Below are 18851 nucleotides of genomic sequence, written 5' to 3'. Positions count from 1 at the left end.
TGTGTGTTTGCTCTGACCCAGCCTTGGTGCTGAAAGGTAGCTTGGATTTTTGGCTCGTCTTCTGAGTCTCCAGTCTTGGACTCTGGTCACCTTGCCCAGGGCAGCACTGAACAGCATGTTCCCGGCAGCAGTGGCCACCCCTGAGCATACAGCAACTCCAGCCCCTCTAGTGAGCAAGTGATTGGACCAAGAGACAAATGAAAACTACTGGTCCCTTTCTAGGCAGGTGGCTCAGCCCACTTCCTCTGTGGCAGTGCCAGATAGAGCCACCACTGTCTGTGCCCCCTGCCCTGCACACACACTAAGCCTACCAAGTCTACATAACTCCCAGCAGCCCCTCCCACCAAGGAACCTGATGCTATCTCAGAGAAGATGGTAGGGAGCCATGCTGGAGGGCAGACTGGGGTTAGCCCAGAAGCTGCAGGGCAGGGGGGAGGTCCACTTGTCCTGGATTGCCCCTGGCTGATCCCCTGAACGTTTTCCCTTGAATATGCCCTTTATGTACTCTCTGCTGCTGGGAGCGCCTGCTTATCCTGTCACCTGTTGCACCCTGGAACACAACCTGCCCTACTCACAAGTCTGCCTGTAAGCAGAGGTGGAACCCCTCCCCCCTACAAAAACTCCTCTTTAAGGAGGCTGCGGTCTGTTGGTCAACTGTGACGCTGTAACTGCTCCCATCTGTCTCTGGCCTCTGCTGAGCTGGGTAGTGGCAAAGCTGAGGGAGACTGACCTCCAAGCCCAGCTCAGTGTCTCCAGGCCTGCCTTCTAGCACCTTCTATATGGTAGGTGCCTCGTTTGCTACTTCCTGGGCCAGGCTAGCTGACCCGAGAGCCTCCGGGTCTTCCTGTCACTGCAGGAGCACTGGGCTTACTGCAGAGCTGCCACGCGCAGCTTCACGAGGTTTCTAGACATTCGAACTCAGGTCGTCTTGCTCGCCCTTTACCCGCTAAGCCATTCTCTCTAGCTCCCTAAGTAGCTTAGCAAGAGGGGCTCCCATTATGTAAAGTCCTTGCTTTCCTCTGTGCTGCCTGCTAGAGGTGGGAGGGGCAGCAGATCTCTTCCACTGGCTGTGTAGGGCATGGGCTGTGTATCCAGCAGGGACTTCCTGTCAGCTTTCTTCATTAGCTTCCACTTAGCTTAGCACAAAGGCTTTCCTACATCTTTAAAAGGCATGAGCATTGTCATAATAAAACACTTGCCCTATACCCAAAGCCTCTCCATGAGTGTGCACACATGGACATCAAACTACCTGTGCTAATTGGTTCTTTCCTTCTCCAGGGATGGAACTTGGGTTATCCATCAGTCTTGATGGCAAGTGCCTTTTCCCACCGAGGCAGCCCGAGTTCTGGCTTCTAAGTTTGTCTTTCTGCATACAGAAGCACTTTCTGGGTAACAGGGTTCCAGTAGAAATAAGATCAGGCTTTCTGTCTGTCACTCTCTCACTCCCACTGTCTCTGTAGAAAGCAGTAAATTACAGCCTAGGACTTGCCCTGTGTCCATCAGCCCAGCGACCATGTGGATGGTAACCTTTTAGGGTTGGGGCTTCTGTCTTGTTCTCTCCAGCTGTGCGCCACTCTGTTTTCACGATGCTGTCTTGTCTGGCCAGGTAAGGTCACTAGTAGATTACTTCAATAATGTCACGTTGAATATTTGAAAAATTCCTGGGCATCTGGAGAATGGCTTCCTGACACCACTGTGGTTCTGGCTGGATTAGGGATGGGACCCCTGAGAATCTCAAACTGACACTGTGAGGTGCTCCACCTTTACCACAGTCGTGTGACTCTGGTGTCCTTATTTCGATTGAACAAGAAAAAAGGAATCCACAAAGATTCATCATCCCCTCTTGTAGAATCGCAATTGTGGAACTCCAACGACAAATATCACCGAGCCCAGGGTAGGAGAGCAGAACTGTGTAAGAATTTGCTTTGTCTCCCTGACTGAGACCTAGAGGCCCCTCAGGTGTCCCAGGGCCACACACCCTTACCAGCCTCACCTCAGATGTATCCTTGACTCCCTTCTTTGAGCACACTGTTGGGAGAGTGGTTACTGTGTTAACGTGAGTGTCCCCAGATAGTGTGGCCGGCCATGCTAGGCTAAGCTCCAGTTTCTCATGCATATTGGGGAATATTACTTAGTAGCCTTCTAAAAGAAAGGAAAGACACTATAAATTTCTGTGGGATTTCACAATGGATGTGATGGAATGAGCGAACTGCGGGCAGGCAGGAACATGACCATTTCCTGTCCCTAGGTTATTCGCAGGTGTCCTCCCGAGGATGGCAGCAATCAGCATGGGCGGCTTCATCTTTCTGGGCGCCTATGACCAGACGCGAAGCTTGCTGTTAGAGGTGGGCAGGAAGAGCCCATGAAGCAGATACTACATGTCCTTGCAGTCGTTCCTGTGCCTGGGGCTCCAGTGTGGCTCCCTGAAGATGGCTGCAGCGAGCAGCTTAATGAAGGCCAAAGCACAGGCTGCCCCAGGAAACTTTTCTTGGTGAAACTTGGGCCCACCATCTCAGTCCTCTCAATAAATATTCCCGGTAAGGCCAAGGCCAGGCCCTTCAGAATGGTTTTCATTAGCATCTTGTGCTTTCTGCTGTCTATTGGAGTCACCAGGAAAGCAAGCTGGCTACAACTGCAGTGAATGACCAGACCGAGAAAAGGAAGGGGGCTTGGGGCAGGAACTCTGCGTGTGGGTGTTTCTCCCCTGGGCGGATGCCTATTGTGTAAGATTATAGCTTTGTTTAAAAAGCATGAGCTACAGGTGCATAGCATGCATTCTTTCTGGTGAGGATGCTGTTTTTAATTACCCTTGTGTTTCTCCTATCAAAACACATGATTATATTACTTCACAGCAAAGTGCCCCAAAGGCCCTGGAGTGTGTGACAGACAGCAGACAGCTGCAGCTCCAGTGAGTGGGTGGGCCCAAGTGACTTTAGTTAGGAACATGGTTGAGGGAAGCAAAGCCCATGCCCACCACTGTCCGTCCCGGGAGGCCTGCGGGAGGTGGGAGGGTCAGCATATTTGGGGAGCATAAGGCTTGACTAACCAACTCCATGTGGAAAAAAGAAAGAGCTATCTGAGGAATGCAGTGCCACTGTCTTTCTGGGGCAACAGTGTGTAGTCTGTGCCGCTTCGCCGAAGTATCCTCCTTTTGGAGAAACAGTAATAGCAGAATAAAAGAGCAGTGACCGCAGCACACACTTAGTATTTATAAATGAACCTTTATTAAAGACACTTTATGCCATTTGTTAGACACTTCAATATTTTACATGTTTTCAATGTACACTGTACCAAAATTTCTATAAATAAATAACTCTGTACATAAAAAGTAATACTTCCTCTTTCACATTGCCTCTCAGAAGCAGCAAATTCACATATTTTGTGGAAGTAACATTACCCATCAACTATGGAGACTAGCCTTCTCAGCGTGCTTGCTCTGGCACAGTGATGGCCTCCGACACTCCACGGTGACAAAGGCCATCACTGTGCCAACACTTCCCCTCAACTTCTGGGGTTTTAAAGACTGAGTTTGTTTCTATGTAGTCTTTACTGCATTATACATTGGCACTCGCAAGATGGCTAGCAACAGGGCCCCAAAGTGCAAATACACCCAGGTCTAGGACTCAAGTCTTGTACAGTCCAAGCCCAGTCTCACCGGTAAGGAACAGTGTGGACAGGCCTGCTCAGCAGAGCTGACCCTCACTATTGGAAAATCCACAGCTACCAACACTGGCAGCCTCCGCCTCAATAAGTTACAAAGAACCACTGAAGGAGACGAGACATTTGCTTTTACCAAGTGAGTTACAAAGAAAGGCGAAAGGCAGTGCTTAATTGTTCGGAGCCATTGCATTTGGTGGATTAACAGCTCTCAATCTTGTCCTCACCTACAGACCCGTGCACCCTGCTCTACAGTGAGGCTGCCCACACCACGCCTGCATAGGTCTGGCCAGTGCACTCGAATCTGACCACTAAGTGCCACACAGCCAAGATGCCCTCCTTTCCAACCGCCAGCAACAGCTGATGTGTTTACCTGAATTCCAGCTGTGCGTTAAGGCACCAGAACGATTCCTGACCCTCTCCAAAATTAGACAGCAACCTAACGTGAAAATATCACCAAAAGCGGGACCCATGCGCTAAGGATTAAAATAGTCTCTGTAAAAGATATATAATATATATGAAATCTCTGAAAACTCTTATGTACAGTGGTATCAAATACTTTTTCTGCCCTTTGTACACAAATAGTCTCTTGCGTTTCTGAGCTCCAGATGCCACTCCTCTAGCCGACTGACTGACATTCCACACGGAAGTCGGACTGTCCGGGGTGACGTCTGGACACAAGCTTTCCACGGCCTCTCCTACCTCTTTCCTGTAGCGACTGCTTTAAGAGAGCTGAGGTAGATGAAGCCTAGCTTCTCGGTGCCAATAGCAGTGGTCCCCTCCGTTTCCCAGTGATCTGTCCTTTCAGTGGTACAGATTCAGGGCTGGAGTCACAGGCCTTGGGGAGGTGGCCATTGGAAACAAGCAAGTGCTGGGCTTCAGTAGATATGGCGTCTTCCATGAGCTCTGGGCTGCCTGAAGCTAACGTAGGAGAAGGCGTTAGGTCTATGCAGTCTGCTTCATGTAACTTTGCTAAAGTCCAAGAGGAATCTCCTGTTTAAAAAAAAAAAGAGGTGGCTCAGCCTATGCACCGTAACCGAAAGGCTCCCAGCCCGCCACCGAGGTGCCTCTAACACAATACACACCTTTCCCATCTGCAGACGCCACCTTGTTCTTCAAGGATGGCAGTATTCTGTCATGGTTGCTTGGATAGAGGGACCCCCCAGAGAGGGTATGAGACCCATCCACAGTCCCATTGTAAGGATGGTGTGGAGAATATTCCTGGTCATGCTGCCTGAGCTCTTGGCTGCTCGCTGTGTCTGGCTGCCCACTGTCTCTGGGCACAGGCTGGGGATGGTAGGCTTGTTCCTTGGGCTGGCTGGCTGTGTCAGTACTGCAGTCACTACATACAGCAGAGCCACTGTGTGCTGAGAGAAGAAGAGAATCAGAGGTCAACTGAAGTCTCCATTCCCTCTCAGAGGCACTATTGGAAGATGAGTCCAGCTTACCACTGCCTTCATAACCACCCTGTCTCTCCCCACCCCACCCCACCCCCCGGAATGTGTATGTGGAGAGGAGCTAGACTAACCATGTCTTAGTCTTCTGTGCCTAAGCATACATGTAAAATTAATTTCGAAGGCACACTCTAATCCCAGGAAAATGAGGGTGGGGAGAGGAAGAGGACCGATTTGCATTAGGCACCACACAGTAAGGAATCTTAGCAATCAGACAGTAAGCCTTAAAGAGTCCCGCTGCTGGCAGGGCTGCGGAGAGGGAGGGCTCAGTAGGGAAAGCACTTGCTGAGCATAAGGATCTGAGTTCAGGTCCCCAGTACTCCTGGAAATGCCAGGTAGGTGTGGTGGCCCAGCTAACTCAAGGACAGGGGAAGCAGAGGCAGGAAACTCTGGAGCAGGCTAGCGGGCTAGAAAATTGAATCAGTGAACCCTGGGTTTGAGAGAGAATCCCTGTTCATTACACAGGACAAAGCGTGACTGAGGACATGAGCTGAGTGACATGAGGAAGGCGCACTCTAAGGGACGGGCACGGAAGCCCAGCCACAGCATCTCAGGAGGCTGAGGACAGCCTGATCCACAAAGTGAAACCTTGTTGGGACAACAGTCCTGGTGCAAGGGCAGGTCTTGTCTTGTAAGTTCCTTATGTTAAGAAAACTCAGCCTTCAGCTCACCACATCATAGACTGACTTACCTTAGAGACACAGGACTCTAAAATCACACAAAATCCTGTTTATATTCTAAAACACAACTCAGAGACAGCGTGCGGCCAGTGATCTGCCGCTACTCTAGTTTACTAAGTCAACCCAGCTTCAGGGCCAAAAGCAACAGCGTCCTCTGACTTAAGTGTCTCCTACCTGTTGTATGTGGGGCAGCTGTCCTGTCGGCTTTCTCCGTCACCTTCCAGGGCTCTCTAGTGTATCCAACACACAGCTTGGGCTGCCTGCAGGTAGTGTTATGAATGTCGACCTCTGGGAAGAGGCTCGGGTCTCTCAGACACACACCTGAAACAGAGCCCTTACAACTTAGAAGCTGCTTAGATCACGCAGCCTGATAGCCACCAGACTACTGCTTTTCCTAGCACCTTGGCATCCACCCAGGGATTGGTTCCTATGCTCCTCCGAGATACCCAAATCCAAGGATGCCAAGTTCCTTTTCTGTGAAATGCTGTTTGCACATAAACTGTACACCTTCTCTGATAGACCTTAAGTCCTCTTCACTCATAGTACCTAGTCACAATGTAAAATGTCCATATAGATTCAGTATAGACAGTTTTTCTTTGCTAAATATTTTCAGTCTGTGGTTGGTTGACTTATACTTACCCCATGTAAAGTGCTACAGTCCTGTAAAAGCTATGGGCTGATTTGGGGGCCTGGAATGTCCTTTGCATATATTCTTTCTGGCAATCCTATCATATAATCCTTCTGACCAGAAGACAGAGTGTAAACCCAATGCAGGGACTTTCTGGAGGACCAAACGTTAAAAGTGTAGAACTTGCACACACCAGATCCAAAGCAAACTATCTTATCAATTAAAGGAAGGCCTGGCTCACCAAATGTGACACAGTGCCCAGACTACCCCGTGGAGAAAGGGAAAGCTTCATCCGGGACGAGGGGCAGCTGGTGCACTGTTCTGAACTTACCGTTGCTTTCAATGTGCCCGTTGGCCTGGTGACCACCCCCAGTCCTGACCACAGTTTCCTGCCGGTCAGAAAGGGTTCCCTGAGAGGAGAGGTAGCTTGGAACATCTGGAGGCACAATGGTTTCATCTGCAAGGAGCCAAGACAATAAAATAACAGGGCTGCCACAACAATAAATACAGATAACTACGCACTATCACAAGGTCACACAACAGTGGCTCACACACAGAAAGCTGTGCAGAGGCTCGGCAGCTGCTCATTCACCTCCTTTACACCCTGGTGTAAACATCATGGCAGTCAGACGCCTGGCTCCATGAGGAACAAGGAAAGGAAGGGCTAACCAAGACTGAGAGCCTAGGAACGATCAGGTTCATAACAGGCATGGCCCTAGGGCCTCTGAACTGCCAAAGAGGCCAGAAACTGCAGAGAGCAGCGAGTCCTTGCATGTGACAGTATTCCCATTTTCTGTTCTGTCCTTCAGAGCTAGCTTGCCGGGGGTGGGGGTGGGGGTGGGGGTGGGGGGATTGGGGGGGGAGGGGACATGGACCAAAGTCCCAACTCTACAGGCAGAGTCCATATTCCTAAACGTTCTAGAGACCTTTCAGGTTCTAGGCAAGCCCCTAGGCCTGCATCGTTTACGTCGGACTGCGGCAGTGTCACCCCATCTGCCCCCCAGCCCCCCAAGTCCGCTGTGTGCTGCTGACCTGTGTTAGTGACGCTGTACTCCTCGCTCTTCTTCCTGGTCTGGTAGATGATGCACACCCACACCAGCGAGGTCAGGACAATACTGCACACCACAGCAATGGTGAAGATGCCTACAGTGGTCCCATCCTTCCGGCAGCCAGGGGTAGGTAAAATGCTCAGCTGGCTATGTGCTCGCTCAGTGCCCAGGGGATTAGACATCTCACAGGTATACCGCCCTGCATCGTCTATCATCACATTCTGAACAACCAGCAGCTGGTTGCCTGGAGTGAAATGGTGGCGCTCTGTGAGGCTCAATGGACGACCTCCCTTAAGCCAGGTGATGCGTGGCGTGGGGCTCCCATTTGCTTTGCACTGGAAGGCCACTGTTTCTCCCACAGTTACCACACGGTCTTCCAGAGGCACTGCCAAGGATGGAGTTTCTGTGGGAAGGCGGTGGAAATTGCACATTTATTCTACGGGTCTCGCTTGCTGGAGTTATACGTTTTCCAGACAGGAGACAATCCCATGTTGTAGTGAAATGCTATCTGAGATCTTTTATTGGAGCACCAAGCTTTCCAGAAAGCCTAATGTGATTAAATCACTGCCATTCTAGGAACAGCTCAACAGAGCAAAGAACTAAAGCCCTACCCTATCCCAAACTGTCCTGTTACAGACCTTTGTTACTACTCCTAAGGTCATAGCCCAGCCGTGCGTGTGCACACACACAGACACACACACACACAGAATTCTCACTCAGACTAACATATAGCTCATTGTCTTTTATGAGCTGAAACTACTCGCTTAAAAGCAGCCCCCAAATTCAAACTAAATAGACAGAGTCTACCACAGGTACTCCAGAAAGCAGGTGCCTCTAATACTTGAGGTGAATCCCCACCCCACCCTGCCACACGTGCGCGAGAGCTGTCGCAGCGAACCTAAGACTGTGAGGGTAGCGTTGGCTGAAACCGAGCCTGCCGAGTTCTGGGCAGTGCAGCTGTAGACCCCCATGTCGTCTATTTTCACATCAGTGATGAAGAACACATCATCATCTGGCATAACATGCATGCGGCGCTCACGAGCTGCCGGGAAATCGGTGCCTCCATCCTTCTGCCAGGCAATCTGAGGGTTAGGGTGGCCCGTGGCAGCACACTCGAGGCGGGCTGTGGTGCCAGTCCGGATGGCAATGTCATGGGGTATTTTAGTGAATGATGGCAACACTGGAAAAAAAATGATAGGTAAAGCTATTTGGAATGGCTGCATACAAAAGGAAACTCATAGTAAACAGACCCCACTGTGCCCAGGCCTCAGTTCATTGTTACTCCATCCCACCCAAGAGGTGCCCAGCCTCTCCCCGTCACAGACACAATTCCCCTGCACCCATTCCCCTTAACGCCTTCCTATTGCTATAGCCTGGTGCTAAGCACTTGCGGAAGGCTTCTGATGGAGCGTTCTGCCTCCCGAAGCTCCACAGTAGTTACTACATGGGGAATCCTCCAGAAGTAGAAGTCTGGTGCTGACCTGCTTTAGTTAGGAGAGCTGGCCAACAAAACATTTGCTATTAGGGGATAGCTGGATGCTGTCACCAGGAAGAACCAGTGAGCTGGCTCACCTCTCTTGAGGAAACCCACTCTGGGTGGGGTCTATGGGGGCTATACTACCAGCCACACCCAGGCAAAAATATGTAGTTTGTTTGCTTCTGTAGCTTTAGTATCAATGCTGACACAGTGGACAGTATACAGACCTGATGTCTGAGCTACTGTGGTGGAGAGTCTACAGCTACTTGGTCTCCAAGAAACACTCTGGCCTCTCTTAGGCCAGCCTTGCTGTGGTAGAGTGCTTTGTGGTGTTGTACAATAGCAGAGAGCATGGAGGCAGTGTTTCAGGCCACCCACAAGCCAGCTCATCAGCCTAGTGTGGAAGAGTTAGCTACTGATGCTGTCCTCATCCCTCAACATACCACATCCATCAGTAGTCCAGAAGAAAGCCACCCTGATGGCCAGGGGCTGGCTCCTGAGTAAGAGAACCTTGTCACAACTTCCCTGCACACTGGACTGCCGGGCCAGGGGCTCAACCCACACCTGCTCTCCATAGCCTGTAGAGTAGCGGCTCTCAACCATGGGTCAACCTGTGGATCATGAACCCCTTTGGCAAACCTCTATCTTCAAAAATATTTACACTGTGATTCATAACCGTTGCAAAGTTACAGTTATGAAATAGCAAAGAAAGTTGTTTTATGGTCGGGGGTCAGCACAACATGAGGGACTGTAATTAAGGGGGTCGAGCATTAGGAAGGTTAAGAACCACTGTTCTAGAGGAAGTGGGGCAAACTGCCTCGCTCCCAGTTATAACATCTACCGTAAGGTCACAAGCTTCCTTAGAACCTAGTGATGCTTGGAATCTGGAAACCGCATCTCTTGGTTTATGGAAGACAAGGAACATAAAAATACAAAGCTTAACTCCACAATGTCACTTAACATAACTGGACTTTAAAAATCTCCCACCAAAAACAATGGTTCAATCTGTTAAACTTGGTCTGGGACAAACCCAAGGACTGGTACAAAGAAATGCACCCCTCGGCTCGTGTCTCTTCACACCAGTGTCAGAGAGGACAATTAGCAGTGTAGTTCGGCACAATCGATATTAAATGTTTTTATCGTCTCTAACAGAGAAGGCTGTCCTGTTTAGCTCTCCCTTCTGTCTCCACGGCTCACCAGTGGAACATGGGGACTCTCTGCTTGAGAAGCACGAGGTGCCATTTCCTTACCATTCACAGTGAGCCTGGCTTTGTGTGAGTATGTGGAGCCAAAGTGGTTTGTGATGATACACTGGTAGCGGCCCTCGTGCCCAAAGGTGACATGACGGAGGTGCAGGATAGTGGTATACTCCATCACTTCGCCGTCCTGTGCACGGACATGGGCAAAGTTCTCCATGTCTGCATTGGCCAGGACCTCATTGTCCTTTTTCCAGGCGAAGGTCATTGGTGAGCTGCTGCTGCTGGCTGCGGAGCATGTGAGACGGATGTCCTTGCCCACCACGGCCATGGTCGTCTCAGGCTGGGTGATGATCTGTGGCTTCGGAAAGTCATCTAGGGAGAGAACCAACGGTAAGAGCCCTGTTCTGTTCGGACACCAGCAAAGGTTCAGGCTGACCAGGAACTGGTCACTTGCGAGTCAGTTCCACCAGACACGATGCTAGCTGTGTATTCACAAATAGTTGTAATCACCGGCACAATCGATATTAAATGTTTTTATCATCTCTAACAGAGAAGGCTGTCCTGTTTAGCTCTCCCTTCTGTCTCCACGGCTCACCAGTGGAACTGGGGACATACATTTCCGACCTCTATGGAGTCCTTTATTCTAGGCATTTCATGAGACTTCTTTCACTTGGCAGATCATTGTCAAAATTCATCCATGCTGTGAGACAGACAGACTGGCCTAATGTCCCATGGCATAGCTACCTGCCTACTGTCTATGCATGGGTGTCTGGGTTGCTCCAGCTGGGGCTGTTATGAGAAACACTCTTTGAGCACTTGGTCAGAGCTGCTCCCATCCGCCTGGATGGATCCCAGGGTGAGCCCAGGAGCCCATACTGTACTGTCTACATAGCAAGGCTTCCTCCACAAAAGGACCTCCCCATCTCATCTGTTCTTGTCATCACCTAGCTTCATGCTGATTTCCTAGAATGTGTATGGTGGCCATTTCTGTTTCTTAGAAACAAGTGGGAGACAGGGAGCAGAGTTTGAACCTCTGATTTCCTACCAAGGATTCTCATGAACTGTGGGTGGGTCGTTCTGAGGGGATTGCTGCAATGCCCAGTGTAGCGCCATCACCAATGAGGGATCAGGTTTTATGCAAACAGAAGAGTGCCCTCCACCGGACAGGGGGGTAAGCCAAAGACAACTTAACTTGAGAAAACCTAAACAAGTTAATGAGTGTGGAGTCAATTAGCACTGGCTGTAAAGTGTGGCCTGCTCTAATGTGACTAGGGTGCTGTCTGCACAACCTGATTCTACCCAGGTAGCCAATGCACCAAGAGTCAGCAAGCCTGCTTTGGGGATTAATGCAGTGGGAGATAGAGGATGCTTGTCTTACCTCTAGCAGGCATAACTCACAGGGACACCCAGGCTGCTAGATGGGTCATAACTAGCATCGTTCAGGAAGTGATCCTGAAGCTCCGTGGGGCCACAGGGAACCACTGACATGAGGATCATGCATCCCCACTGCTGCTCAGAGCAACCCAGACAGATCTCAACGGTCTTCTCAGTCTTAGATCCCATCTCCTTAGCTAGGAGGCTATGCTAGTCCTGCCAGAGCTAGCCTGTGTGTATGTTTCAGCTGTTCCTTGTTCTCTGTGCTCTTTGTAACTAAACTTGGGTCCTGACTACCACTGGTCAAGAAGATGGTTAAATCTATGTTCCAGCAAAGTAGAGGAAAGAGACTCTCCCAGTGCACATTTCAGCGGGTTGGACAAGCAGCAAGAGTGCAAGTCAACATGGAGGAATTATTTTTACTGCAGTGGCTGTTCTCCTGAGACCTGCTCTTCCTGTGTTTAACCTCTCATTCTTAGAGCTGGAAAGAAATACACATTGAAACCCTATCCCCATGCACTCATTCACAGCCAAACCTGGGCCCAGGACCCTTCTGAAAAGATCAGAACTATGGCACTGTAACCAGTTATTTAGATTTGTAGCTAAACCTACCCCCTTTTAATTAAATATGTGTACTCGAAGAACCACAGAATGAGGCACTGTGCAGTAAATACATGTGGTTTCCGTGGGAAATAAATTGCACCCAGCAGCTGATCTGTAACCATGGACTACACTAACTAGGGTCACAGGAATCAGTCTCATGATGAGATGTTCTTCCTGGCCTCTCTGCCCTACATCAAAAACAAAACAAAATAAAACCTCAAGGATAATCTTACCACACACAAAGCTGTCTGGCAGCACTGAGAAAATGCTCTGGCCCTTCAGCGACTCTGGATGGGCACAGGTGGCTGTCACAAAGGCCTGCAGCATCCTACCCATTAGCCATGGGGGCAGCCACTTGAGCTGGCAGTCACACAGGAAGCTCTCACTGCTGATGTAGCTGAAAGAGAAACAAGAGGTGAATATTTAACAGACCATAAGGAAGGGTTCTTTGCAAAACATCACAGCTAATCAGCGTAGAAGGCAGGACATGCAGTTCCAAAGGGAATGCTTTTCCCTAGTGACCAGGGACAGCTCATGCACCCTCTGTGCAGATTTGAATAGAATATGACTTCTGATACAGAGCCCAAGATACAACATGCCAAACTAGCCCCAGAGAGGCATTGAGAATGCTGCTCTGAAGACCACAACTGGAACAGCAGCATCCATGTTCTCAGGGGATCAAAGCCCCTGTCACCCTGGGGATGCCTTCTAACCTGCTGTGACCTGGGATACATACTGTATGTGAAGGGCACTACCCACAACTGGCTCTCCACATTCTGCAGAGTGGAACAGCCAAACCGAAGCAGACTTTACTTAAATTCTGCAAGAAATCCCAAGAAATCTTTTCCTACATGGCTGCTATCTTTTTAATTTGGCAAAAGTATAATGTTTTAACTTCTAAGCTGGAGCCTCGCCGGTATACCTTCCTCTTGCCTGTGCTTACCTTCACATCAGTGTTACTGAGGAGGGCAGCAGAATGCTCAACTTTGGTTTTCTGAGGCTCCAACCAAAACAGAGAACATTTTCATTTTTTCAGCAACTTAGGTTAAACTTCCAAACAGAACTCAAAATGGCCATCCTAGCAGGCATTCCCTTCTCCAAGAGTCACTTGGGTAGTGACCCACCATCCAGCTGCCTTGATTCGGAAAGGCCTGGAGCCCTGAGTTAATGAGTGACACCAGACATACCCAAGGACAAGAACAAGAAAGGAAACATGGGCTTCGAGTCCTGAACGACCTGTGGTACGCAGGGACAAAGGGAACCCACGTGTACTAAGAAATCCTGAGCACGGCTTCTTCCCATACCAACAAATGAACTAGCTTTCTGTTTCCTCTCCTGATTTCTAATGAACAGTGAAGGTGTCACACTGGTGAAGGACAGGAGAGGTCACCACCACCCTAGACTGACAGCACAGTCAACCCCTCCTCTCTTCTCATCACCCACCTGTGGCCTCTTCAAATCACTTTAGGAAATACGTTTCCAAAGACTTGACTAATTTATCTCATAGCATGGTAACAGGGATGCTGTGATAGCATCCTGTGATAGATCCCTCTGTGACAGCAGTACCAGAGGAGGCATTGCACTTTCATTTGATGGGCAGGTAGTATTCAACTGGGAATATCTGAGGGCTGTCCTGCTGAGGAGTGACTGTGGTGGCAGAAGGCCATTCACACTACCCATGAGAGAGTGACCGATTCATACACCACACAAGGAGGCAAGTGTCACAGCAATGAGTGCTGTGTGGTGGCGGGCTGGCTGTCTCAGTCAAGGTAAAGGGCCAGAGGAACTTTCCATTGTCAGCTCCACTTCCTCACCTCCTCATCAAAAGGACACTTGTGTGTGGTAGAGCACAAGACAGGAAAGGGCCTAGAGAACGAAGCCAGGGCATTGCTGGGAGCCATGACAGGGATGTATTTAAATTTTAGCCACAGGAACAAGCTGGAAGAAATAAATCCCACCTCAACCTTTGATCAGATATATGTACAAAGAATCAGGCTTTGTACCACACTCAGTGTATACACTGGGTTTAGTGCTAAGGTCTTTAGCACCGAGAAAGAGGCCAGGCTAGATAACGCAAAACCATGGGAACCCGGAATGGGAAGGTTTTCTTAAGTGATGAGTACAGGAGCAAGGAACACAGGGAACAAATGACTGGAGCCCGACAGAAGTGAGAACACTAGATCCTAGACAACCATGGGACCCTGTAGTTAGAGGCAAAGGCCAGGCCGGTTGGATGGTGGGACCATGGCCACCTAAGCTCTGTAGATCCCAGTCTCTTCTTCAAACAGGCAGACAGGCAATGTTCTCTGTGGCCTACCCCCAACCATCCCAGTGCTTCATTGGCTTCCGTTGTGGATTTTCATGATTCCAACTCCAAGTGTGTTTCTCATCATTGTTTGTGGAAATTTACCCAGAAACTAAGGGCACAGGGTAACCTGTGTGATCTGCTGTGGAAGAAAATAATGGAGCCAAGGAAGCCTCGTTGTCCCATCAGAAGACTGGGCCCAGGACCAGTCATGGTTTGAGAACACACAGCAGTTAAAGGGAGACCAGGCAAGGGACCCAGGCTGAGCGTCCGGAATCAGGCCACAGAGACCCTGCCACTGTCCAAAGAACACCTTCAGAAACCCTCTCTCAATACAAAATAAATCTAAAAGATGAAAACTGCTATCCTTAAAAAGGTGCCGATCCATTGTATGGAAGAGAATGATACAGAACAGTGGACTCTGGCCTGCGGGTGTCTCTGTCTCTGTTGGTGTGGAGTTAGCAGCACACAGCTGCACCCATTTGTCTGTGTATTATTAATGCGGTCTGCTGTAATAACACATTTGAGTATTCATGACCAGCCCCTGTGACCCCAAAAGTCCAAAACGTTTACTATGTCAGCATTTCAGAAAGAATCTGCCACCCCCATCCAGAGCTAAGTCCCATCAGGCATTTTGCTTTTGAAGACAAGTCCTATCTAACCTATAAACAATCACAGCTATTACAGAAAATGAGCACAATGCAATTACAAGTCTCCCTTATCCTCAAGTCTCCACTCATGCCAGTAAGGCCATGGGTTCCCAGGTACTCACAGCTCTTTAAGGTTCTTCATCTTTGCAAAGGCATCAAACTGGACAGACCTGATTGCATTCTCTCCAAGGTTCCTGAAACAGAACACAGTACTTTGTGCTTAGAAACTATGGGCAGTTGTCAAATGTGTGGCCAAGTGAGGACACTTGGGGGTTTTTCAGGCCAGCCCTGGTTCACAGATGACCCACAGGTGCTAGCCATACCCCGTGTGCCAGATCCACTGGGAGAGGCTCTCGGGTTCTCCTGTTGTTGCAAGCACACAGAATGACTTGGGAGCAAACCAACCTAAGAGCAGCCTTGACGTTAGGTAGAAAACTGGGAAAAATTTTACCCAGAATAAAGGCTTACTTTGATTCGAAGATAAAACTAAGAGCCAGGAAGTAGAAGCATCCACTCCCAACCGCAGTGTGAACATCTCAGGACTAGCACTCCTCAATCAGTTCCCAGGTCCCATAGGCAAACACCCCAGTAGAAAAGTCCCAGCATGCACTAGGACAGGGAGCTGTTAAAGCGGGAGGAGTATTGCCTGGCTTTGCTAGAATAAAGTATCCTTATGAAAGTGGTGAGAGCTCAGGGACCCTTTAAGGAGTCTGATGCACGGTAATATAGCCCAACAGGTGGGAGGAAGGTGTTTGTTCAAATACCAATCACATTAATTGGGAGCACAGCAGCAGACTATATGCTCTGTGAGTGTTTCTGGCACAGGCAAAAGAAAGGCCAGAGTTGAAGCTGACTTATAATGAGAAGGAAGCAGATGGTGTTTCCCAACAGCCTGTTTCTCGGTTTACAAACAAGTGGTTAAACTGCTAGCAGACTTCCCCGGCAGCCACGCTTGGCAGGCAGGGCCAGGCAGGGTCTGGCAGGGTACTTACAGGTGTTCCAGGCTTTCCAGGCCCGAGAAGGCTCTCTTAGCCACAGATTTGATCTTGTTTCCAAACAGAGTCCTGTAGTTTCCAAACATCCAGGCCCAGGGCAGGTAGGTAGAAAGGGACCGAGAAGCAATTGAGAAAGAAAGCACACAATCAGGGCAGTGCTGCCTGACACCTGTCTGCAAGAGGCAGGTGCACTGCGGGCCTGTAAGGGGATTACAGGGCTGGAGTGCACAGGCCATCCCCACCCTGAAATGAAATGTCTCTAGCTCTATTACATTTCACAGTGATGACAGGCTGAAATTGCATGTTCCACCCAGTCTCAAGAGAGCCCTTGTAGTGTCAAGCGGAAATTGACATGGCCAGGCCATGCTGTCTGTCCTGGGACCACCCAAGGGGGTGGGGAGTTTGTTAAGGTAGTGCCCTTGCAGAAAAAAATAGGCTGGTTACTATTTCAGTGAGAAGTAGCAGGGTCAGAAGACAATATAAACTGGGACTAAAATCTGCCATCCACTTCTGTGCACTGCACTGTGGGCATAAAGGGTCCCAACTAACCAGCAGAGAACAGGAAGAGGGCATCCATCAAGATAGCCCCGTAGCTCTTTGCGTCTGCCATGCACTATAGTGGCCAGGATGTAGCTGCCCTGATGATATTTACCCTTCCCTCGGGGTCTGCAGAAGAGGCTCTGCACTGTGGCCCAGGTAGTTGGAAGGCAAAGTTCTTTCCTTTGCTTTTGAGGTGCATCAAAGGTATGCGCTAACTCAACACAAGAACGTGTCTGCTCAGGACACGACAGTGATGCTTGTTGAGCTCTGCCCCCTCGATGGTAATGTCTACCAGGGTTTTCTATCAGGCATCTTACATACATAGGCTGGAGGCCTGGGAAATCAGAACCAGCAAGTCCAGGTAGCAGTGGACAGGTGGACAGAGGAAGCTTCTGAAACCAAGCTAGCCTGGCTCACCTCTTCCCAAAGACAGGAGAAGCAGGGCTAAGATCTGGACTAGAGGCTATCTTCCACCTATGTCAGACTGATTCCCACAAGGGAAGACAAGTACTAGCCTGCCTGTGACCATGGCCGCGCCATCACCCACCATGTGGCCTGAGCTTCAGACTAACTGTCAAGGCTCTGAAGGGACACGGGGCAGAAACAGGCAGGACTGGAGGAGCACTGCCCCACATCGCAGAACAGCCTCCTACAATGCAAAGAACACAGAGGTGCCAGATCCACCTGCTCCTAAGGGCCCTGCCAGAGCACACCATGAGGACTCCTAAGTCCTGTTTCATTACAGATTCTGGCCCCAGGGGCCCCTGTGGTCAGTTCAGCCTTAGACAAAACCTACTGTTTCCTGACTTAGGGCAAACAGCCAATGGCCCTTCTATCTTCTCTCTCTCTCAGGCAATCTGGGTGGACAAGAAAACAATCACATCCTGAAAAAGACTTCCACAACTCGCAATTTGGAATTCTTACTTTAAATAAACCAAATGCCAGAAGCCCAGTGGCCATGTTCACTTTGGCTCCTTAGCCACAAAACTAGCAGCAAATAACAGCTCATGGGGCACTGAACCCCAGTGTGCCTGCGAGTCTGCCAGCTCCTGCACTTACTCAGATCCCACAAGCCGGGTACCATGTGCTCCAGGGCCTAGTAAAAACAAGCTGAGCTGTTTAGTGAAACCTCCCGTAAACCAGATCTAGGAAAAGCTGTGCCTTGTTTCATCCATTAAATATTAGTCACGTTGACCTCTTACAGTGAGGGCAGGCTGTTACTTCTAATGGTGACAACAGCAATAAAACAAATTCTCAAATTTTCAATTACACAGTGCCAATCATCCCACAGATAGGCTCAAACAGGCCCTGACCTCCTCTCAGCACACATCTGTGGCTCCCTGGACTGGAAGGGTGCTCCAGGGAAGAGGTGGCTAGACTGACCTCCCTGCTAAGGACTCAGACCAGGCAGTGATCTCAGATGTCACTTCTTAAACCCTCTTACACATCTGGCCAGCCCAGCCTTGTAGGCTCCCAAAAGTCATTTCAGTGCTTGCTAAAGCAAGCACAAAGGCACCATGTGTGTACAGAGTGGGGAACATGTCATGGTCGGCTTTGGATTCACGGCCTTGGAAGGAGCCATGGCATGGACAAGCCTTCCTCACAATGTGGAGTGCCCATCCTGACAGGAAGTCAGGGTCCCACTTCTGTGCACTCTCCCTATCCCCCTTTACGTGTGCCCTACACAGAATGCCCTCTTCCCCTCCTGATCAATGTCAGAGGTGGACGGGGGTCGGGCGGGGGCTGCTCCTACACAGGTCGCTCGAGGTTCTCTTGAAGTCCTTCTGTGAGGTCCAGAAATGCCCCCTCCCTCACAAGCTGGCATGGGCAGGCCCCCAGCAGCAGAACTGCACAGCATTCTGCAACTTGGACACGAGAACAAGTATACCATATCCAGGGGTACAAATCTGAGCCTGCCACCTGCCAGGGCCTGGGCTAGTTCCCTTCACTTGTCTCTGGAGCTCTAAAGGCTGCATAATGGAGCCTGCACACAGACATGTGCCTACCACAGCAGTGGACGAATTCTAGGAGGGCAGGGCAAAGACTCTCCAAGCTGAATTCAAAGTAGCTATGACTAGTGCTCTTGGTGATGGCTGCTTCTACTTGAGATTATAATTAACAACAAAAAGACTAACAAGAGCCTCAAAACTACTGAAAGGTACTTCACACATCTCTAGAAACTAAAGAAGGCAGCAACACCCCTCTGTGCAGAGGACAGAACATATAGGTGCTTTCAGATG

At 49.7% G+C, this 18851-nt stretch overlaps 2 protein-coding genes across 7 annotated transcripts in view; one reads left to right on the top strand and one right to left on the bottom strand.

The window, feature by feature from the left end:
* The window catches only part of Slc25a26 (solute carrier family 25 member 26), a 101319-nt gene extending 98755 nt beyond the window's left edge, over positions 1–2564 (top strand). For all 6 annotated transcript variants that reach the window (XM_021164335.3, XM_029478603.2, XM_021164334.3 and 3 more), the window contains one exon: positions 2249–2564. In XM_021164335.3, coding sequence (XP_021019994.1) covers positions 2249–2366 — 118 coding nt within the window. In that variant the 3' untranslated portion in view covers positions 2367–2564. The remainder of the gene's footprint in view (positions 1–2248) is intronic.
* A 637-nt stretch (positions 2565–3201) lies between these two features.
* Positions 3202–18851, bottom strand: part of Lrig1 (leucine rich repeats and immunoglobulin like domains 1) — a 97282-nt gene continuing 81632 nt past the window's right edge. Inside the window, exons 10-19 of the mRNA XM_021164332.3 lie at positions 16069–16140; positions 15199–15270; positions 12355–12518; positions 10196–10516; positions 8367–8648; positions 7452–7871; positions 6751–6876; positions 5966–6112; positions 4743–5024; positions 3202–4650 (exon numbers count right to left, since the gene is read on the bottom strand). Of these exons, the coding sequence (XP_021019991.1) occupies positions 4406–4650; positions 4743–5024; positions 5966–6112; positions 6751–6876; positions 7452–7871; positions 8367–8648; positions 10196–10516; positions 12355–12518; positions 15199–15270; positions 16069–16140 (2131 nt within the window). The 3' untranslated portion in view covers positions 3202–4405. The remainder of the gene's footprint in view (positions 4651–4742; positions 5025–5965; positions 6113–6750; positions 6877–7451; positions 7872–8366; positions 8649–10195; positions 10517–12354; positions 12519–15198; positions 15271–16068; positions 16141–18851) is intronic.

This window comes from Mus caroli, unplaced genomic scaffold (genome assembly GCF_978045245.1).
Source record: "Mus caroli unplaced genomic scaffold, Mus_caroli_1 scaffold_7, whole genome shotgun sequence".
Taxonomy (NCBI): Eukaryota; Metazoa; Chordata; class Mammalia; order Rodentia; family Muridae; genus Mus; species Mus caroli.
Note: the sequence above shows the minus strand (reverse complement) of the source record. Positions and strands in the feature narration are given on the sequence as shown.